The sequence below is a fragment of the Rutilus rutilus genome (genome assembly GCF_951802725.1).
Source record: "Rutilus rutilus genome assembly, chromosome: 2".
Classification (NCBI taxonomy): domain Eukaryota; kingdom Metazoa; phylum Chordata; class Actinopteri; order Cypriniformes; family Leuciscidae; genus Rutilus; species Rutilus rutilus.
In genome coordinates, this window is record NC_140210.1 from 27,573,488 (window position 1) to 27,596,404 (window position 22,917).

General features: G+C 41.5%; 1 protein-coding gene across 14 annotated transcripts in view; it reads right to left on the reverse strand.

Moving 5' to 3' along the window:
- rims1b (regulating synaptic membrane exocytosis 1b) overlaps positions 1–22,917 on the reverse strand; it is a 92,762-nt gene that overhangs the window by 49,634 nt on the left and 20,211 nt on the right. For all 14 annotated transcript variants that reach the window (XM_084394762.1, XM_084394767.1, XM_084394766.1 and 11 more), the window contains 2 exons: positions 8,128–8,396; positions 3,648–4,522 (listed from right to left, as the gene is read on the reverse strand). In XM_084394762.1, the coding sequence (XP_084250888.1) occupies positions 3,648–4,522; positions 8,128–8,396 (1,144 nt within the window). The remainder of the gene's footprint in view (positions 1–3,647; positions 4,523–8,127; positions 8,397–22,917) is intronic.

Genomic DNA, 22,917 nt, shown 5'->3' on the forward strand with positions numbered 1-22,917 from the left:
GCAGTTTTGTTTTATAACCTCTAGAGGACCAAAAGCAACATAGTGTACCTTTAATGTTAACGTTAACCCTGCTTTGAGAGAAATTATCCTCTTCAATTCTGAGATATATGTGCCTTTGCAAGTTCAAAGGTTCAGATCCAGATAAGTTTGATCTTGACTCCTTCTTCAGGCCACAAACAAAGAAAATAATACACAGCAATACTAAGACTGCCAAATTAAATTTGGAGCAAATGTATGTGTGTATTCTAAAAGTCAATGTAAAAAGGAGTATTTTATTAATCTCACACTGCCTGTCAATCATTTTTGCTGATGTCAAATTGAATAAATGCCTTTACAGCGTTAAGAAAAATGAACTGTGTTCAACAATTAAATGCATGCATAATTTTGACAGCCCTAATCAATACATGTTGTGGTTTAAAAAGGCTCAGCATTTGACATTTACCATACAGGAATAGGGAATTCTCCCACTTTAGAAACAGTATTTAATGATAGTCTCAAATATTAGCTAGATTTACACTAATGCTATAAATTAATAGAGTTCATTGAACTTAGGGGCGGCATATAACAGAGTATATCTGCCTTCAGCAACAAAGGTGAGAGATGTTTAAAGTGCCAAACCCCAAACAAGATAATATACAGCCTAGTATAAAATTTTACAATTTCATTTGATCATCTTGATTGCATTCCTAAAACTGTCGTACAACTTTAATGTATAGTACTATGCAGCACCCAAGAACACCCTTACTGCACATACTGAATGAAACATGAGCTATTCCCTTGGCAATCACTGACATTATAAGCTTCCATCCAGTATTTGCTTGTCCTAGTTATCAGGAATGAAGTCACATTAGCTCTGCATCTGCCATTACAAACTTAATGCCAAAGAAAAGATATATTCATATTGCCCTACAAAGGCATTATAACTCATATTGGGTTTCTGTCCTGTGTTCTCAGCTATGCTATCTAGTGTTGGCATAGTTACTGTATTTGCCTTTTTAGGATAGCATAGGAGGAGGTGACAGGAGGCGATAAAGAGAAGATGGGAAGATGGGATTGGGAAATGACCCATGTCCGATTCATGTTGGAGCATGTTTGACATTATGTTTGCATATAGAATGAATAGAATAGAATGAGGCTTTTATATAGCGCTTTCATATGTACTACTGTACACCCAAAGCGCTTTACAATCATATCAGGGGATCTCTCCTCAACCACCACCAGTGTGCAGCATCCACTTGGATGATGCGACGGCAGCCAAAGTACAACGGCGCCAGTGCGCTCACCACACACCAGCTATAGGTGGAGAGAGGAGAAAGAGTGATAGAGCCAATTCAGTGTAAGGGGATTATTAGGAGGCCATGATTGGTAAGGGCCAATGGGTGGAATGTGGCCAGGACACCGGGGTTACACCCCTACTCTTTACGAGAAATGCCATGGGATTTTTAATGACCACAGAGAGTCAGGACCTTTGACAGTATAGTGTCACCATCACTACACTGGGGCGTTAGGACCCACACAGACCACAGGGTGAGCACCCCCTGCTGGCCTCACTAACACCTCTTCCAGCAGCAACCTGGTTTTCACAGGAGGTCTCCCACCCAGGTACTAACCAGGCTCAGCCCTGCTTAGCTTCAGTGGGCAACCAGTCTTGGGCTACCGGGTGATATGGCTGCTAGATGCAGAGATACCATGCTAGACATGGTAGCTTCAGAGTGGTTTTCAACTTCAACTTAAAATAAACTCTCTTAAAACATAATCATCTCCACCACAATATAATTTCTATTGAATCTCAAATTATGTACTGTGAGTAATAGGATTTGGCAATGAAAATGACAGTGGATCCTGAATAAAATGGCAATCTCATTTGTATTACTAAGGCATATTTCACAGCTAGCTTTTTTTGTATCATAAATGCAATCGAATCATATGTTCACCTTTTTTTTTTTTTTTACAAAACTGTAATTTGACAAAATTACAGCTTGATTAATCACAAACATATAATTCCGGGGACTTTCAAAACCATGCACCCTTGCAGCTGAGAAAAATGGGAAGAACCAAAGCATACACACACTCAAAAGCTGGAATGGGTTACCCAAGGATGAATATGAAAAAGTCCCCAAATGGAACATGCTGCATCCCAGGACTGACGCAGGCCAGTCAGTCACTCAGTGGTTTTATGTGAGAGAGCTGCTGACCTAATTCCCAAATCTGGTTCCCTTAAAATTTTCCAAATAAACAAATGCAGCTTCACTGCATGAATCAGCAGGGTTTGTTTTTTTTCACAGACCTAAAGCTCATTATGGGTACACATCATGGTTCAACAGCTACAATGACGTATGTAAAATGATGCTATATATGGCCTTGATGTGAAAATGTATGCAAAAGTAAGATATAAACTTATAAACCATTACAGATGACAGAGGTAAAAATAAAAATAAAAAACAATTGTACGCAAATTTGCTACCACAATATATAGATATTGGACCATTCTGAGCTGACTGAAACTGACTGAAGCTGTGCACACACTCTCATACAATCACATGCAATTCACAGTAGATGGAAAACAAAACAGAAATGTTTAACTGGATGTTAATTAGTGGCATTCATTCAAGTTTCAAGATCACATTCAAATTCAAGTTTGCACTTTTAAGATTACATCCATAAAGTGTGGGGTAGCAGTTTTACTATTAAATCGTTCCTAATTGGCATTTTTGTGCATTTTGATGCAGTTTGAGAAATATTGAATTGATTATTGTATGTGAGTGAGCTGAATAAAGAGCATAGTTACACTGCATGAGATTTTAAAAATGTTTTTGAAAGAAATCTCTTTTGCTTAACCAAGGTTAAATTTATTTTATGAAAACACAGTAAAAACAGTAATATTGTAAAATAGTATTACAGTTTAAAATCATTGTTTTCTATTTGAATGCTTTCAAGATTTCAATGTCACATGATCATTCTACTATGCATTCTAATATTTCCTATTATTATCAATGTTGAAAACAATTATGTTGATTATTATTTGTGAAAACTGTGATACAGTTTTCAAGATCTGATGAAAAGAAAGTTCAAAATAACAGCATTTATTTAAAAAAGAAATATTTTGGAACATTAATAATGCCTTTACTGTCACTTTAATGCATTCTTGGCAAATAAAAGTATTACTTTCTTTCCAATCAAAACTATTGAGCATAGTGTGTACTGTGTACTCTATACTACTAAACCGAATACTAAAAGAAGGGATACATTCACCAATATTGAATTAGTCCTCCTAACTGCTGCATTTTCTTTTTTGACAATATTACATGACAAAAAAAAGCAACATTCATCATGGTGTTTCATAGCCATAACCAGATTTAATTTTAGTTTAGAGAACCTGCTAGTTTAATAACCTCATAAAATAGTGCCAGTGCTATTAAACAAAGACGCACACGCACACACACAATGGGTCTGTTTACTGCTGCCATGATCACTAAAAATATACAGAATTCAAATAAATATTTCAAATACATTTTAATTTATCACCATATTTACCATTGTATTAGAGTATGTAATGAGACAGATTTTGTAGTGTAATACTTTTTAGTGAATGTGAAGCTACAGTTTGACAATAAATTTAGCAACATATACAAATGTTATGCACCTACCTATTTCACTAACGCTTTCGATCTCCACATCCTCACAGCTGGTGTATTCAGGAGTGGAGCCACCCTCTTCTTCAGAGCTACTGATGGACATCTGCCTTTTGTTGAGGCCTCGTTTGGGTCTATAGGCTCGTGGTGGAGGTGGCCGTAACGTCTCCGATTGGTCCGAGCTAAGAGAAGAATCTTTACGCATGATTTCTGCAGCCTTTTCTCGCTTAGCCCTGTGCAGAAAAGCTGCGGACCCAGGTTCCAGATGCCCCTTTGGGCCCCAGTCCTTTCCGTCCCTGAGGTCTGGGGGCCCTGGAGGGCCCATGTGAGGGCTACCGTGGCCCTGTTTAGTGACGGATCCTTGTACCCCAACTCCACCCCCCACGGTCCTGTCCATAGAATAAGCTCGATGGTTCTCTAAAAGGGTCTTGCGGTCGTCGTTGTTAGCTACTCGTTGCCTGCTAATTCTGTTTCCAGTAGCCTCAACCCCATCTTGGATCAATCCCACTTCGTTGATGGCTAGGTCGCTGTGATGACGCTCCTGACGCATTTTGGACACTTTGGCATGCATACGCATTTCCTGTTCCTCCTTTTGCGGTTTAACAGGGTAGCGGGCTAGGTTTGGGTCACTGCGGTAACGGGTCTGGTACTCTTCTTCTCGTCTTTGTCGCTCTCGCTCTTCCTCCTCTTGCCTCCTTCGCCGCTCTGGATGGGTGGGATCGTCCTCTGGGTATTCCTGTGAGTGAACTTTCTCCAATCGTCTGCACTCTCGCTTCTCACCTGGAGCTCGATCTTCAGAGGCCTGCGATGACAACCTGGCTGGTCCACGTCTTCTCTCTCCACGTCCAATCACCTTTCCATTCTGCTCGTGTAGGGACACGGGTCTCTTCCTATTATTGATTGGACAGAAGTAGGTAAAACTTTGAGATATAGTATTTGGAATTTCCAAGTACCAAAGCCAATTTGCATTTACAACTGCTACAATAGTAGTTATTTGAATAATACATAGCTCAACACCTGTTAACCCCTGTGTTTCAAAATTTGGGAATTCAAATGCAAAAAGGATTTAGCTGAATATGCATCTGATAGGAAGACAGGAAACATCCGTCCTTTAAAAAAAAAAGAGATTATAAGGCAGGAGCTGCAGTCCACATAGTGCCAGCTGAAAAAAGGTCAGAATGAACAGATTTTGTTGAAATGTCCAGCTTAAAATAGAATAAATTGTATGTTGACAGTAAGGATATATAACACCACATATTTTGTAAATTCAGTTCTGGGAAGTGGGAACCCAATGGCCAGTGCACTAATCTGTCTTAAAGAAGCCTGTACAACTAGGATTGTTTCACATAACCCTGAAATACTTAGAATTTGAAATGTCATCTTAAAAATAAGTAATTGTAAAAGTAATCCATATGAGTGCTTTGATACTAGACTTACAAAGAGACACAATCTCTTTACATTATTAACTTTTTTATTATGAATTATGGTAAACTGAAGCTCAAACGGTCTTGCTTGATTGAAAATAATCAGTGCTAACACCAATAAGGTTTGTTCTTATGTGCCAAGTGAGAACAATTGAGCTTTTGTTTACCACATCTGATGTGCTCTATGTGTGTTGATCAATGTTTAAATGTGAGTAAAAGCCGTGTTATTAAAAGTAAAAGTAAATGTTTTAATTTCATAAAAGTTGTAATTGCTACCTAACACATTTGTTGTGTTAGTTTGACTGACTTCTAACTAGTCTGTGTTTAAGTTAACTAACAAAATAACATGTACTATATTATAGCTGTATATTACTGTGGCAAGGGGGGCGTGGTTCAGCGAAGTTTGTAGCGAGAGACAGAGAAAGGAGACGAGCGGTGTCAAAGTAAGTAGGTCAAGTGCAAATGACGAACACCTGTGTCTTGTTGCAGTAATTGGCGTGGAGAGACCGGATATAAGTCGCTCTGGAAAGAGAACGGGAGAGAGAGAAGGATTGATGACTCGTGCGAGATCGCTGGGGAAAGAGTATTCTGAAGAGGAATATTGGAAAGAGAGACAGAGCCTGTTTTATGAACTACTGTCTGTGCTTTAGCAAGTCTATGGTGAATGCGCTGTGGGCGCGCCTTGTGTTTGTTGTTATTTTGAAGTTATCAATAAAAACGTCCCAGTCACGCCGACCCTGTCTTCTTCCTTCCAACCTTGAACCTCATCACACTGCCGAAACCCGGGAAGGAAGAAGAACGCCGCCACCATCATACAGTCTCCGCCGGGATCGCCATTTGCGGACGTCATCCAATCGCTCGCGAGTCTGCATCAGGAACACCATCAAGCCCTACTGGGCATGAGGGACGACCAGGAGCGTCGGTAGCAAGCCCTTGTCCAAGCCCAGCAGGAAGACCGCAAGCTGTTCCGGAGCTGGATAGACCGGGAGGTTCGGGCCACGCAAACTTGGGCATTTGGGACAATCAGCAACACTTAATCGTCTAATGACCCGATTTTTCTGGCCGGGCATTCACGAGAACGTGCAAGGTGGTGCGCATCTTGCCGGGAATGTCAGTTGGTGAATCCACCGGCCAATCCAAAAGCACCATTGTGCCCACTTCCTCTCATGCAGGTTCCCTTCGAACGAATTGGCATGGACCTCATCGGGCCATTAGAATGATCTGCACGGGGGCATTGCTTTGCATTAGTTCTGGTGGATTATGCAACGCGATACCTAGAGGCAGTGCCACTATGCAATATTTCTGAAAAAAATTGGGATAAGTGGCTAGAACCCCTCTTGTTCGCTGTGCACGAGGTCCCCCAAGCCTCCACAGGGTTTTACCCTTTCGAGCTTATCTATGGGTGTCAACCCCGCGGGGTGTTAGATGTCCTTAGATAGACTTGGGAGAAGGGACCTTTGAACAGTAAGAACGAAATTCAATATGTACTGGACCTGAGAACAAAACTCCACACTTTGGGGCGGCTCTCTATGGAGAATTTGTTACAGGCGCAGGACAAACAAAGCTGGCTATACAACAGGGGAACTTGACTATGTGAATTTGCACCGGGAGATAATGTGCTTGTATTGCTCCCAACTTCTAGCTCTAAATTACTTGCGAAGTGTCAAGGACCCTTTGAGATCACACGGCGAGTCTGGGATCTCAATTATAAGGTAATACGAACAGATAGGAACGGGGCACATCAAATTTACCATCTCAACCTCCTTAAACAGTGGAGGGAGGCGGAGTCAGTGATGCTGGCGACGGTGGTGAGCGGAGAGGAGGATCTCGGGCCAGAGGCGATCACACAAAGGCAATCTCTCGCGCTGGTCCCAGGAGGAGATCACCTCTCACCCTCCCAACTCACTGATGTGGCCAATTTACAAGCACAATTTGCCAATGTGTTCTCATCCCTGCCTGGTCGAACGGACCTTATCCAGCACCACATTGGTAGCGGGAGAGAGAGAAAAGAGACGAGCACTGCGTAAGTAGGTCAAGTGCAAATGACGAACACCTGTGTCTTGTTGTAGTAATTGGCGTGGAGAGACCGGATATAAGCCGCTCTGGAAAGAGAACGGGAGAGAGAAAAGGACTGAGGACTCGTGCGAGATCGCTGGGGAAAGAGTATTCTGAAGAGAAATATTGGAAAGAGAGACAGAGCCTGTTTTATGAACTACTGTCTGTGCTATAGCAAGTCTCTGGTGAATGCGCTGTGGGCACGCCTTTTGTTTGTTGTTATTTTGAAGTTATCTGAATAAAAACGTACGGGTCCCAGTCATGCCGACCCTGTCTTCTTCCTTCCAACCTTGAACATCATCACAATTACTTTGATACACTTTGATAACACAATACTTCCTAAAATGTAACACTGAAACAAGCATTTTCTGTAAAACTGCTTTGAAACTATATTTATTGTGTAAAGCGATATATAACTAAACTTTAATTGAATTGAACACTATTGTAAAGTGTTTCCAAATCTGCAGTGCTCATACAATAGCACAAGGGTGTCCAAACCTGCTCAAGGAGGGCCAACATTCTTCAGAGTTTAGGTCCAAATTGCCCCAACAACCTTGTCTGGAAGTTTCTAGTCAGTCTGGAGAGCTTGAATAGCTGGTCCAGGTGTGTTTACCTAAGGTTGGAGATAAAACTCTGCAGGACAGTGGCCCTCCAGGAGTATGTTTGGACACCCCTGCAGTAGCACAAGATGCTCAAAATACGGAGCAAGGTGTGACACAACAGTCAAAAGACTTGTATGGTTGTAGCAATGGTAATTCTTACTGTGGTTTTACCATGCAGCAATACTAAATAAAGATAAATAATAATAAAAAATCTAGTTGATCTTTCCCAATAGGCAACAAATCAACTTCTGTGACCTATGCCTAGTTGACACAATACCCAACATATTTCTCATTGTCTGTTGTCAGTTGCCACCAGTAAATATGCACTACTGCACTGCATACTTCATTTTGATCAGTAGAGCCACTAAGATATATATCTCAGGACTGGCATGTGTGTAAACATTTTTGGCCTACTTGTCTCGTGGTGGTTCACTGCGGGAGCGTGAGGTGGGCATCGTATCTGCTCCCTTGGTGGGGTCACCAAGACCAGCGTTGGGTGGCAGAGTGTTGTTAGTGCCCGGAGCCTGCGATCTGTAGCGCAATCTCCTGTCCTTCTCCAACTCGGGGCCAGTGAGGGGAGCACCCACACTAAGAGGCCTAGCCCCAGGCCCTGATGAAAACCATTCTCCTGATTTAGTTAGAATTTCCTGCTGTTTCCTGCACAGGTTACATACCCACATCACCTGCATAGACAAATAGAAGTGTTATTAAGTGAGCCAGCGATTGATGATCATTGTAAATTATCAAGATGTACAGTACAGCTAATACTTGAATTAAATTATGTTATTCTTTTATAGTTTTTAAAGACATTTAAAACAAACAAATTTAAGACAAAGAGACAGACATATATACATATACATAACCACATAATATACTTACATACAGTACATACACACATTCACACTTTAAAACACATCAAACACTGGACTTTCATTATATATTTAGCCAGCACAAATTCAATCTAGCAATTTCAAGGAAGGAATAGGAACAGACAATGTTGAGCAGGTGTAAATATGAGCTGCGATATTATTCAAGCGATTCAAGTCAACCAGACTAAACAATCAAACTCTTATCAGATATAAAAACACTTATTTTAAATTTCATCTACTACTTTACACAGTTTCCTACATTTGCTGGACTGTGCTAATTGGTGGCTATATTTTGAAAAGTGATTCAAAGATTTTAGATCTAGTAGGGCTGCCCTCTAATAGTCCGCCAAATGTTAGTCAATGAAAAGAGGCTTAGTTGACCAAATTTTAATTAGACGGTTAATAACAGAAAAGAAAAAAAACTCCACAGGAAGTGGCAAAGTCACGCAGTCCGTGATGTACAGATTGTAACACGACTGGTCCATGTGGTAATTACAGTATGTCGGGCAGGAAATCGAAACATTCATCTATCATTCATTTACCTAACTATGGCTTATCATTTGAAACATGTAGGGAGTAGCCTAACATTTGCCACTACATAGCCGCTTGCTCTAATGTTAGCCTAGATAAATGTGCGCTGTCATTTTGCGAATATGTTCATGTGGACAGCGGAAATAACTTATATTTTTTATATTTTTTTATATTCCTATATCCTTTTTGTCCATCCATTGAAAGTCCGCACAATCAAAATTCCATGCATTAAAAAAGTATTGATCAACACTTTTACATAGCTCATCAAATATGGTAAACATGAAAGATCAACCATTCTTGCTTGACACACGAGAACAAAGCTCATTGGTTCTTGTGGACGTTCCACCATGTTTGCATCACATGCGAGAACAAACCTCATTTGTTCTTTCGCATAAAACAAGCAAGTTTGACCTTTACCAAATTTCATGCTCTATATATGTTTGTTGATCAATGTTTATATTATATTATATTATATTATATTATATTATATTATATTATATTATATTATATTATATTAATTGTGTCTATTCAGAAGACTTGGATTAAACCGCTCATTCATATTTTATTATAAATAGTCTTTATGAACTATTTGAAGCATCAAATGTTAGCTTTCAATGAAGGTACAGAAATCAGGTTTCATTAAAAAAATATCTTCACTTATATTCATAGAAGTTTCATTTTTGGGTGAACTATCCCATTAATCCTAAGGTTGGTCCAAGGTGGCTGATTGATTAGCTTACACCTGATGTTGATTTATTTTTTTATTTTGGTCCATTTAAGCTCTGTTTTGTTCAGTTCTTTTGTGTTGACAGTGTTGACAGCTGTGCTTAAATTCAGCTTTTTTTATTTTTGCCTCCTGCTGCAACTTAACATGACAGAAGTACAGACCTCTAATGGATTTAGCGGCAGTCAGAATCCTCCTTCTCTTGCATGGGAACCAGTCTCTGGAGGCACACATGCGTTCTTGGACTTACAATATCTGGTCCATTAAGACGATGCCGGCCTGCATGTGTTTTTCTGGGCAGGTTTGAATAAGAAGACCAGGACATGCCTGCCCAGAGACAAGCCTCCAAAGAGCTTTATGGATTACATGGAATGGTTCATTCTCCCCAACAGTTCACCATTTACAATCTGCGAGAGCAAGGAGGAAATCAGCACGCCATCCCCAGCCACTAGTCCAGCCCTGGATTGTCCCAGCGTGTGTCCAGGTGTGTGAGCCGGCTACATCGCTCATGCCCATGAATATACTGGTGGAGTTTGAGGGGATGTCATGGAGCCCCAATCCCTCATCCATGGCTGGAGAATTACTGATTGATTTTGAAAGTGAGTGCATCTTGCCCCCTACTGTTCCCTGCATCGAGCCTGTCACTGCTAACAGCATAAATTTTCCTGAGTTTGTGTTCCTGCCCAGCCCCCCTATCCCACCTCTTCCGGTTTCATGTCTGCCTGTTCTGTGTTGGCCAAGAGAGCTGTCCATGAGTTTTCTGCCTGTTCCGCATCGGCCAAGAAGGCTGGTCCTGAATGTTTGTGTCCTCCTCTCTAGCCAGTCTGTTCACCCTCGCCTGTATTGTCCAGTCCTCCAGCCCTACCTGCACTATCTTTCCTCTACCCTTCAGCTCCCTTTCTGGTAATCATTGGGTCACCTTGGTCAGAGTATTTGCCAGCTCAGCCCATGATGATTGACCCAGTAGCTCCACCTAGGACCTCGGTGCCCGCCACTCCTCCTATTCGAATCCACCATGGCTCCTCCCTCCCTCGTCTCCACCTGGGTCCGACCTCCTCTTGGCTCCACCTTGGTCAGCCGTCGCACTGCCTGCACCACAGCCTTCCGGTCCTTTACCTTCGGCTCGTCTCTCCAACCCATGGCTCTGTCGGGCGTTGCCTTCCCTCTGGCTCCGCTTTGGTCACACCGCCTTCGCCTCAGTCCTCCAACACCCCGACTCCACCTCGGACACCTCATCGCTCCAGCTCTGCCTTGCCCTTCAGGACCAGCATCATTGCTCGGTCCCTGGAGTCCCGTGGCTCCACCTGGGTTTCCACCTGACAGCTGCATCTCGGTCAGTTGTCTCCCTGGGTCCAGCAGACATGCCTTCCCCATGGCTCCTTTCTCCCTTGTCTCCGCAGTGGGTCTGCGTCATGGCCCTTCTGCTGGGGGTTCCAACCTGGCTGCTCCCGCCTTCTCTGCCCTGGCCCTGCCTGTCCTGGTTGCCTACCCTTCACTCACCACCAGAACCTCCTCCCACCCTCCAGTCTTTTTATGTTTATGTTTTAAGGTGCATAGACATGCCTTTTCTTTTTCTTCTTCTTTTTTGTGTGTGTGTGTGTGTTTGTGGGGGGGGGGTTATCTGTTTGTTTCACTATGAGTTGGTTCTCTTTGTGTGTGTGTGTGTGTGTGTGTGTTAAAATGAAGGTGAAGTATCTTCTGAATAGAAATGAAAAGAAATCAGTCATCCTTTTTCTTAATCTGGGTAGATTTTTGTATTGCAAATGCAAAAGTTAATATATCATCAGCCTCATATTTGTTATATATCTGCTTCCTATTCTCTTTCGTTTTCCCCAGTGAAGCCCCTTATTATTGAGCCATGTAATAGTTCATTCATGAGATGGATGGCTGAGGCTGCCTAAAATAACTCAGCCGACACCATATTTCTTCACTTCCTCTACCCATATTTCTCCCACCCTCTCTCTTACACTCTCTCTCGGTTTTTTTTCAGCCAGCTATACAGGTTTGATCTGACATGATTAGCAGGAATGCTAAATCAAATGAACAGCTCTTGCATTGACAACAAGTTAATGGCTTTAAAAACACAGAGGTCCAATCTATTGATCTAACATTACGCTCTTAAAGCACCCTCAGAATTGCAGTAAATCAAAGCCTATTGCAGTACATGACAGCTGCTGTGGCTCTTGTCCTCCAAAAAACATTTGGATGAGAAGAACCACCCTTATTTTTTTTATTGATCACAGTGATTCTACAAGCTTAAGAAGGAAGCCAGAGGTCTGTAAAATACAAAACTGTGTAAATCACATGGACACCCTGCAACTGACACTGCATATTTTATCAATTGGATAAATGGCGTGAGAACGGAAAAGCAGATATCACCCAAATAGCCTGTAATGTTGTAGTCATCTTTAGCGCTCAATGGTCGCAAACTGGTTATGAAAGCAAGAGCTTATATGATGCACAAAAACAGGATGTTTCGCAACAGACACAGACACAAATGCTTAATTTAAGCAATAACAATCAGTTTTATGATGTTAAGACAGATGATTGATATTGCATAAAAGTTTGAATGAGAATAGTTTGACTTTTAACTATTCTATGCTACAAACACCTGTACTCACATGTCAGCATCCTCCTTGATAATAGATCCCCTCTCACAGGGTCAACCTTCAACTCCATGAAAATCCAATACAAATTCTTTGAAGAATCGCCAGTACAAGATACCTTGCCGACAAATGCGTTGCATTTCGGTGTTGACCCGATCTTAAAGAGGAGAAAGGCTGTTCTAGGACAGGATGGATATGAGGGAGAGTGAGAGAGAGGGGAAGAGAGAGCATCATGGCCTGATTGGATCCAGTTGGCACGACTCCAGCATAATCTGAGGTAAATCAGATGTGCAGAGGCCCACAGCTGTCAGCCAGCCAGAGAAACACTCTCGGGAAGGATTAGCAATCCCTGCTAATCCCACCACGCTATTGCTAGCCCTTCACCATTATTCAATCCATTGATGAGACAATGCTGCTGCGCTCTTCCCCTCAATGCCATGGGGAAACTACCATTGATCAACATTTATCTTGAAAAGAGGGACCACAGATCTCAATTAAAAACTATCACGTGCTCTTATTGCTAAACAGAAAGTAATTCACTCTTATTGGTGAGAACTGGTGACAGATCATGATCAGATGAGTTTGTTTAGGAACAGAAAAAATCAACACCAAATGTTAATGTGCTTCATATAAGACTAGATGTGTAGATGGCTGGATTACTCATCACTAGTTTTGTGCAGTCGAGGATGGGTAAAATAATCCAAGGCTTTAATCCTTGAATTAGATCGAATTCAAGCTACACGCACAATGGAGGATTCACTTTCTCTCCATTTTTTTTATTATTTTTTTCTCCAAAGGCCAGTTCACAACAATATCCAGGGCAAGCTTCTCATCTTGCGAAGGCTTGATTCAAGAGCCCCTCTCCCAACTAGAGAACTGAGGAGAATGTAGGCCACTAAGGCCTGGCCATTGTTATGAGAGAGAGAGAGAGAGAGAGAGAGAGAGAGAGAGAGAGAGAGAGAGAGAGAGAGAGAGAGAGAGAGAGAGATTAAATCAGAGAGAGGTCAAGAACAGTGGTTTTACTGTATTCCTGAATAGCATGAATAGGATTTTCTTGTGCAGGGGGATCACTAGAAACTAAGTATCAGAAGACCCAATAAAAAATCAGACAGCAAACAAGCACAATTGAATTTAACTGCAGACCTGAGGTCAGCACATACTGTATGGAAAGAGAGAGAGAGAGGGATGAGAGAGAGCACTGTGTGTGTGTACATTTATATGGGTGTAAATTAACTCTCTACTGTTCTCTAAGAGAAAGTGTGCCAGCCACCCCCTGCTTTGGTGAATACTGTTCTCCATGGTAACCAAATCAGTGAGAGGAGACTTACACAATGTCCTCTACAATGTAACTCTCCAGTATAGAGAATCATGAATATCACAATTATTTGCACTTTTAATTTCACTTTTAATTTCACTACTTCACTACTTTGAATTTAATTTCCTAAAGACTAATCTCATGCAGCTAGTTACTTAAAAACATGAGTATGTTAATTAAGATATTTTAATAGTGTTTCATATAAACTTCAGTAACAAAAAAATATGTTATAGTTGTTAAGTTTGATTCCTATCTGTGAATCATTCAATCGGTTCATGTCAGTGAATTCAAAGGTTAGCTAGTTTGTGGCATACCTCAAAAATGTTCACTGAAGTTCCTATGTGTAATTTTTCATACATTAAAAATAATTATATATATATAGAGAGAGAGAGAGAGAGAGAGAGAGAGAGACAGACAGACAAAAATGGCTAATAAAAGCATTATGTGCCTTCTTTAGTGCCTTCTATTTAAACTTCCTTTAAACCTCTGTGTGACTAATTTTAAAATCACAGAAAAAATAAATGACTTTATATTTAAAATTATATGTAAGGCTAAAACAATTTTCCAAAATTACATTTTTACATATTACCCTTGACCCTTTTTTAGGGGTGCCATCATTTATAACTGACTTTGTCCTATTAGGGTAAATTATTTTTAAATTGTCTGAAACTTCACACACATTCAAATGAATTTTCACTATCTGAAAAGTAGTAAAAAAAAAAGTGTTTCAAAAAACATTACAAAGCTTTATTAACATTCCATTTAATCTTTTGCTACTATATTTCATTTGTAACTCATATGCAAAAATTTCAAAAACTTGACACAAATTCAGATTCATCTTCGCTGCCAGGAAAGTATAGTGAAACATGTCTTTAAGTGTTAAAAAAAAAAAAAAAAAAAAATTCTTGGAATTCCAAATCAATGGTTGTAGCACTAGTGAAAATCAACAAGACTCTTCTTTTTCCGTGTAGCCCATGACTTGTTTAGCTATCATCTTTGGAGCATTAATAGGTAGTGGCATATTTCTTGACCTCTGGTTGTAGTGTGGATCACATCTTCCAAACTGGCATAGGATAATGTACCACCTTCCTTTACCTGACTTTCACAACAATATATAACTTTTATTCTATATCTCTGCCATCACCCTCACTGCTTCTATCCTCCTTGATCTTCAACTTCTCTGTTTCTAACTATGACCTTATTTTCTGATGCACTACCGTCACTATCATAAGCACTTTCTGGAAAAGGTACAGCTTTTGCTCTCTGTCTTCTATAAACTTACTAACATCAACCTAAAACACAAGCAAAAAGGCTATTATACTGACTGCCAGTACTGAGCAATAATGCTAACTGCACAGAAAATATGTATCCCCTAAAACTTTGGTTTTTAAAATGTAGGTTGATATTTTAGAAAATTGTAATTTATGCATTTCCTAGTCGAAAATGAACTCACAATGGAGCCTTGACAGCATGTGACCTATGTGCTAATGTCTCCTTCACTTCCTTGTTGTATTCCTTACGCTTGAACATAAATTGGTCTTTTATTGGCTGAAGGGGATGTCATATGATAACACTAAAATGAAATTTTGGGGGGTTGAATATATTATTGATTATTGTATTTTAAATGAAAATTTATCTGCGTAATTTATACATGACGATATAGCATAGAGAGTTAAGTTTGATTCATTTCTGTAAATTAGTTCTCTGTGAATAATTTCAAATGGTTTGTGTCATAAATGAAATGGGGGAAAAACAATTATTAGTTTGGATTTTTTTACTCAAAAGATCTTCACTGAAGTTTTTGCATTTTTTAATCTATTTAAAGTATTAGTAAAATTATGTGAAAAGAAAAGTTAAGATTTAATAATTTCTGTAAATCAGCTCAAACTGTTCGTCAGTAAATTCAAAACTTGATTCAATGACTCATTTGCATTATAACTCAAAAACGTTAAATGAAGTACGTATGTGGCATCTTTTTATAGTCTATATTTATCGATATATGATCAAAAGACTTAGCAACTATCAAGGTACACTTTAATCACTCAGCCCTAAAAAAGTGAATATAGTGATATGACTAGCTTTAAAGGACAAAAGCAGTAACATGATACTGAAGATAAATGAATGCAGGTGGGACTGAGAGGAAAAAGACAGTCTATTGCAGTCTATCTGCAGTGTTTGGAGAAAAGGGCTGGGGCTCAACTGTGCTAGTTCAGAAGAAATGGGTTATGAAAAATAACTGCCTTCCTCTCAAAAACTGACAGATCTGCTGACGCAGTGTCCATTGCATACCTCAAAGAGAAAACTTGCCCATACATCACAAATACACACAGCTAGGATCCAGCGAAGCACTCAAGGGACTTTTAATATTAAAGAATACATACACCTGTGTCAGGCTGCCTATATGTCAGTATAGTTTATAGGGGTCATATCATGAAAAACCAAATTGTTCCCTGATCTTTTGAAAAATACATATTTCCCAATACAAATGCCCCATTTTGTTCCAGAAGAAATACTATCCATGCAATTATAGCTGCCACACATCAATCCAGACGCATACAGACTCCTAAAGGACTTTCATATTTGCTTGGCCAGCTCAACCACTGGCGGACCAAAGGAGGACTGAAAGGAGGAATAGCATGTACATACATCAGCATTTGTGCACTCTGTGTAAACAGAACAGGGATAAATAGATTCCCTATAGCCAGCTGCTGGTCAGAAGGGATTGTTACACTGGTAAGCAAAACTTCCTTTTCCAAACAACATGGCTAATGGCTAAGCTAAGCAGTTTTCACACTAAAAGGCTGTTAGGAAGAGATTGCTTCTTTATCTTGTTAAAGCCACAAGCATGTTGCTCTTTTCAAAACATTTCCGCTGCTGAGCAATTATGACATACTGTATGTACAGGTAAGGGCTTGATGGCTAAACCCCAAAGTATACTAATATAAGTAGTAAAAAAAAAAAAATTTAATATAAAGATTGGTAACACTTTATAATAAGTATGCAGTAATAAAGTACTTACAAATCATTATATATAATATAGTTACTATAGTTAATTCATAGTTAATATATTGTAGTCTATACATTGTTATTTATTATATAAGCGTTATATATATTTATAGGCTATTGAGTTGGTTCCCTTTCGAGGAAACTCGCACTGCGTCGATAACGACACTTAACGACACTTAACACTCGTAGCATAGAATGACACGACGCGTACAGCAAAACGACGCGTACACGTTTTTACGTACAGCAAAAAAAAAAAAAAAAAGGCTGTGCGCTTTTGTGTGTCTATATCCCGCCGCCAATTCTGCCCCGAAGGCTTGCGGCCAGGCAGTGTTCGCGTCTGCACACCAAAAGTAGTTTTCGATTATTCCCTGCCGGTCCCTCAGGAATTGATGTCTGTATACCGCCACCAAGTGCGCTCGGGACACATCAGTTTCCAGCGAACGCATGCTGCAGTGTCCGCCCCAAAGGTAGCGCTCACGTCCGCACAATCATTTTAAAATATTTCCTGCCGGTCTTCTGCTTCAGGGTATCGAGAACAGCGCTCAAAAAACAGATCAGATCTGAGGACTGGTTTGTCACGATAGATCTAAAAAATGCATATTTCCACGTATCCATCCTTCCATCTCACAGGAAGTTCCTGAGGTTCGCTTTCGGGGGTGAAGCGTTCCAATATCGGGTTCTTCCTTTCGGCCTAGCACTCTCCCATCACACCTTTACCAAGTGCATGGATGCAGCCCTGGCCCTGCTGAGGCTCCAGGCCATCCGTGTGCTAAACTATATCGACGACTGGTTTATTTTGGCTTAGTATCGAGAACTGGCAGTTTGGCATCGAGATGTCGTCCTTGGCCACATTCAGAGCTTGGGGAAGGGACTCACGAAGAAGAGCATGTTGACACCAGCCCAGCGAACTATGTTCCTGGGGGTGGTGTGGGACACGACTACGATGCGGGCACGAATGTCTCCTGCACGTATTGAATCCATCCTGGCCATGGTGACCAGGATAAAGCACCATCACTGTAAAACAGTTTCAGAGACTGTTAGGGCTCATGGCAGCTGCGTCCAACATGATACCTTCTGCACACGAGGGCTCTAGTGGTGGTTGAAAACCAAGGGGTTTTCCAACCAAGGGGTTTACCAACACATTCTGCATGATAAGGGTTACGTGCAGATGCCTTCGTTCCCTATCAGTGTAGAAGAAACCTTGGTTCCTGTCCCAAGGCCCAGTGCTGGGAGCGCCATGTCACAAGAAAACCGTTTTGACAGACGCACCCTCAACCCACTCTCACTGGCTGGGGCGCGGTCATGGACGGCCGCTTTGCGAGAGGTCTATGGCAGGACCATCATTCTTCTTGGCACATAAATTGCCTAGAAATGTTGCCGGTCTTCCGGGCTCTGAGGAGCTTCCTCACAGACCTCAAAGGTCACCACATTCTTGTGAGAACAGACAATACGTCGGTGGTGTCCTATTTAAATCACCAGTCTCTATCCAGACTGGCGCATCAGATCCTCCTGTGGGCCAGAATCGGGGGGCGATGTGGTGAAGTTAATATGCAAGAGGTTCGGCCCAGTGGAAGTGGATCTGTTCGCATCTCGAGAGACGACACACTGTCCACTGTGGTTTTCTCTCACGCATCCAGCTCCACTGGTGTTGGATGCCATGGTGCAGATGGCCTGTATGCATTTCCCCCGATTGCTCTGCTCCCGGGAGTTTTGGAGAGAGTCAGTTGCGACGGGGTCAGTCTACTCCTGGTAGCCCCGTTGTGGCCGGCCTGAGTATGGTTTTCAGACATAATATCACTCCTGGCGGGCCCCCCATGGTAGATTCCCATCAGGAGGGACAGGCGGAAGGCTCAATATTCCACCCTCGGCCAGAGCTGTGGAAATTGTGGGTCTGGTCCCTGAGGGGGCCCAGTACCTAGAAGCCGCTCTGTCGGCAGGAATGGTCGATACTACAATCAGATCCAGAGCTCCGTCCACCAGAAAGTTGTACGGCCTAAAGTGGAATGTTTTCTCCACTTGGTGTAGAGAGCGTGGCGTGGACCCAGTTAACTGCCCAGTGGCTTCAGTGCTGGTGTTCCTCCAGGATCGCTTCTCTGCTGCTCTTACCCTGTCAACACTTAAGGTGTATGTGGCTGCCATTGCGGCTTTCCACACTCCACTAAGTGATGAGCCTTTGGGAAGACATCAACTGGTCGTACAATTCCTTCGAGGTGCATGGAGGATGAGGCCTGCGACTCGAACCAGAGTCCCCACATGGGATCTGGCAGTGGTTCCCAAAGGGCTTGTTGAAGCCCCCTTCGAACCTCTGGAGTCGGCTGCGGCCAAGAACCTGTCACTTAAGGTGGCCTTTCTCCATGGTGTCCTCTAGAGCCCTCCTTTCAGGGGCAACTATACATGAGGTATGTGATGCGGTTGGCTGGGCCACTCCACACACATTCTTAAGATTCTATAGTCTGGACCTTCCTTCTATGCCGGGCACACGAGTGCTCTCGTCCTAAGTTGTGCCTGAGACAGCTTCACGCTAGGACAGGTAGGCTTTGTTATGGCATAGTGGGCATTTCGTTCCCCATAGTGTCGTTATCGACGCAGTGCAAGTTCCCTCGAAAGGGAACGTCTCGAGTTACGACTGTAACCATTGTTCCCTGAGAAGGGAATGATATACTACGTCCCTTTGCCATGCCTCCTCCTGCCTGGGAGCGACTTGCTTCATCGCGAAGCTAACGCTGTTGTGTGCCGGAGTCCCTTTGTAGCTTCCGTGTATGCCGTCACACGTTACGTCATCACGCAACGCCAATAGGTTTGGTTTAGTTTAATTCATACTTCAGACGTGCTACGCTAAGTGGCGTTCCCCATAGTGTCGTTATCAACGCAGTGTCTCGTTCCCTTCTCAGGGAACAAGGGTTACAGTTGTAACCCGAGACGTTTTCATTCATTGTCACTGTAATTAACACAATTATTATTGCTTAATTAGCTCGTAGTAAAACTATGTGTTGGTTTAACTTAAAAAGTAAGTAACCTGAGAGTTCATTTAAATTAATTCAATGAAGGAGATTGGTTTAAACAACAGAAACTCAAAATATTATGTTATCTGTGTCAGGTTTCTGTCAATTTGGTCTAGTTTTGTGACAGAGCCCTGATGCGCATGTATTTTCAAGTCTTCGCCTGAGCATGCAGTTTCGAGCGTGGTGTTCGGATTCCGGCACTCATGTCTAGTTTGGTTTCGGTTCCGTGTCGGGGTTCGGACACTCACGCTCCATGTCTTGTCTCTCGTGTGAGCGTATGGGTTGTGTGTTCATTCACTATTTGTGTTTGTGTACTGTTTGCTCCCTATTTATTCTCCTTGTGTTTCCAGTCCTGTGCCAGATCGTTATCATATGTTTACCCGCTGTATGTTCCCTCTTGTGTGTTTTCCTGCCTTTTGTCAAGTCAAGTCTTGCTGTCAATCGTGGTTTCCTTGGGGTAGTTTTTGTTTGCTTTTGATTTTTATAACCAATAAAAAGATCTATCTATCTATCTATCTACTTTTCTTTTAAGGAACACTTAATACTAATGCAATTACTGTCTAATAAAGGTTGGTTTAAAGCACTTAATTAATGACATTTTCCAATTTTTCTTGACCTAATCTAAAGTGAGAACTATATGCACATCTAATCTTCTAATTATTACCAGGATATGAAATCAGCCTCTTACTTCTTCCCACCATCAGTAGGTGCGTTGACGCCATGTTGTAATTACCGTAACGATTCAGAACTGTAAAAAGGTGTCATGTGCTTGTAGATCTTGCAGTTACAATGTGTAAATTCGTAATTTCATGAGAGTACCGCGAGAGCGTTTGAAATTACGACATGGTGTGAACGCAGCAAGTTCTTCGGCATGCAGTGTTGGCTCTTCCGTTCAAATCCACTGTGAGTTATGGTTAAAAACAGTGGGCTCTCTGGTTTGAATGCAGTGTGAGCTTTGCTTTATATACAATGGGCTGTCCTGTTCAAATGGCAGTGTGGGCCTACCGTTTGATGCAGTAGGGCAGGGCTATTCAACTAGCTACATTCGAGGACCGGATTATCAAATCGAAAAGTTGAGGTGAGCCGGTGGGTTTGGGGGTTTAGCTTATTTATTGAAACATTATTTATTGAAACATAACTGTTTCAATAAATAAGCTAAAGTAAACCTAAAAAAGTATTTGTATTTACTTGGAAATGTGGTACCCAACAGTATGGAGATATATAAGACTATAATAAATACAAATTTGATAATTTACAGCTGTGTACAACTATTTTCCTTGGAACAAATGAATTAATTATACAAGCTAGGTTTCTGGTAAGAAATAAGAATTATTTTATTTATAATTGTTATGCTTAAATGAAAATATTCTGACAGTGAGACTTCATAACCACAGGCTACTCACTCCCACTGTATAAAAAATACCTAAACACAGGTTAAAAACTATACGCACGTCATAACAAAAATGAATTATATATTCCTCCACCCATCTAATAAATCTAATAAGTAAACGCAACTCCGTGCTGGGTCGTGCTGAAACAACTAGTGAAACAACTGAAAACAGCGCTATTTGTTGTTACTGTACTGACCGAAAAAACGCTTCAGATGATTCAGTGACAGAGCGGTCCGAACGAATCCGAATAGTTTCATTCCATTATGCAAGCGCGCTTAGAAAGAATCGAACCAAAATAATGATTAATTCACAAATGATTGGTATCGCTGGTTCAGTCGACAGAAATACGGGACACACATAATAACTGCTGAAATATTCACACATAAAAAGTTTCTCAGGTCATTCGGAGCGCGTATCAAACTAAATTAACCGCACCACCAGGAAAAGAGGAGGAGGGAGGTTGGTACTGTTGGGCCAGATGGAGATGATGGTGGGCCGGATTTGACCCGCGGGCTGCCAGTTGAATAGCCCTGCAGTAGGGGCTCTCCCCTTCCGAATCCCAGTATGATCCCTCATGTTTCTTATCATGGGGGCTCTTCTATTCGGATTGCAGCGTTAGGAGGGAATGGGAATGCCATGCAAATTATTTAATGGTTTCCTTTTCCGCCATCTGTGGGGGCCACACGTCTTGATTTTGCAGAGTTAAATGCGCGGGGGCCAACTTTCAGGGTAGTCAGGCCTGGTCTTCCTGGGTTAGAAGCTCCTGCCCCTTCTGCGACACTGGTGATGGTGAGTATCACGTTTTATAATTTCTAGGCTCCATGTTGTGGATTCAGTTTCGGGAAACTCTTCAACCTCAGTGACAAACCTCCAGTCCAAATACAGCTCCAGTAGGAGCACGATACTACCACTGCAGTGCCCCGCTTAACTCGATACTGCCGCTGCAGTGTCCCACCATAACTCCAGCAGGAGCTGCGCTAACATTCCTTCCTATTTAACTTTCTTCCCCAGTTTTAAGTGGGCCTTCTGGACCATTGAGCCTAATTACACATGCCAATTTCACTTAAATAGTTATAAGCATTTTGATTAGGTAAATACTGCTTGTTGTCCAAATTATAGTTTTCAATTTTGGGGGGGAAATCTGAGCTTAAGTAGAAAATACTACCAGGCCCCTTCATAGTGGACAGCAAGCCAAAACTTTTTAGCATGTACGCTCAGATTATATGGGCACACAAACTCGTGAAATGCACATTTGAGCGACTCAAACCCAGAGCATAAGCAGTGAAGAGTTTGTGTTGAGCAACAGTTACTGTGAACAGAACTTCTCTTAGACACTGAAAACACCGGATCATGAGCTTCTCATGTGAAAATGAACACAGTGCCACACTTCACTCTGAAACATGTAGCATACTGTATGTTTGTTCAATTAAATCACAGCCTTTGCGATTTGATTATGCGATTTAAGTTTTAATTTGAATAATTGTTCAGCCCTAACTTCTGGAGAGAAGTAGCACAGACACTGGACAAAGATAAAACTTTCAAATGTGTCAGCCGCCTGGGATCAGGCATGATGTCAAATGAAGAATACTTTCAAAGGCTACACGTTGGGCAGTAAGCACACGCTAAATGTATGTGAAAAAACAAGGTATGCTTTGAGATAAGCGTCAACGCTGTTGGAGACATCCACAGTATACAGCTTAAAGTTGAGCTCTTTAACAACATGATTAATTAGAACTAAGCACATGATGTTCAGTATTATA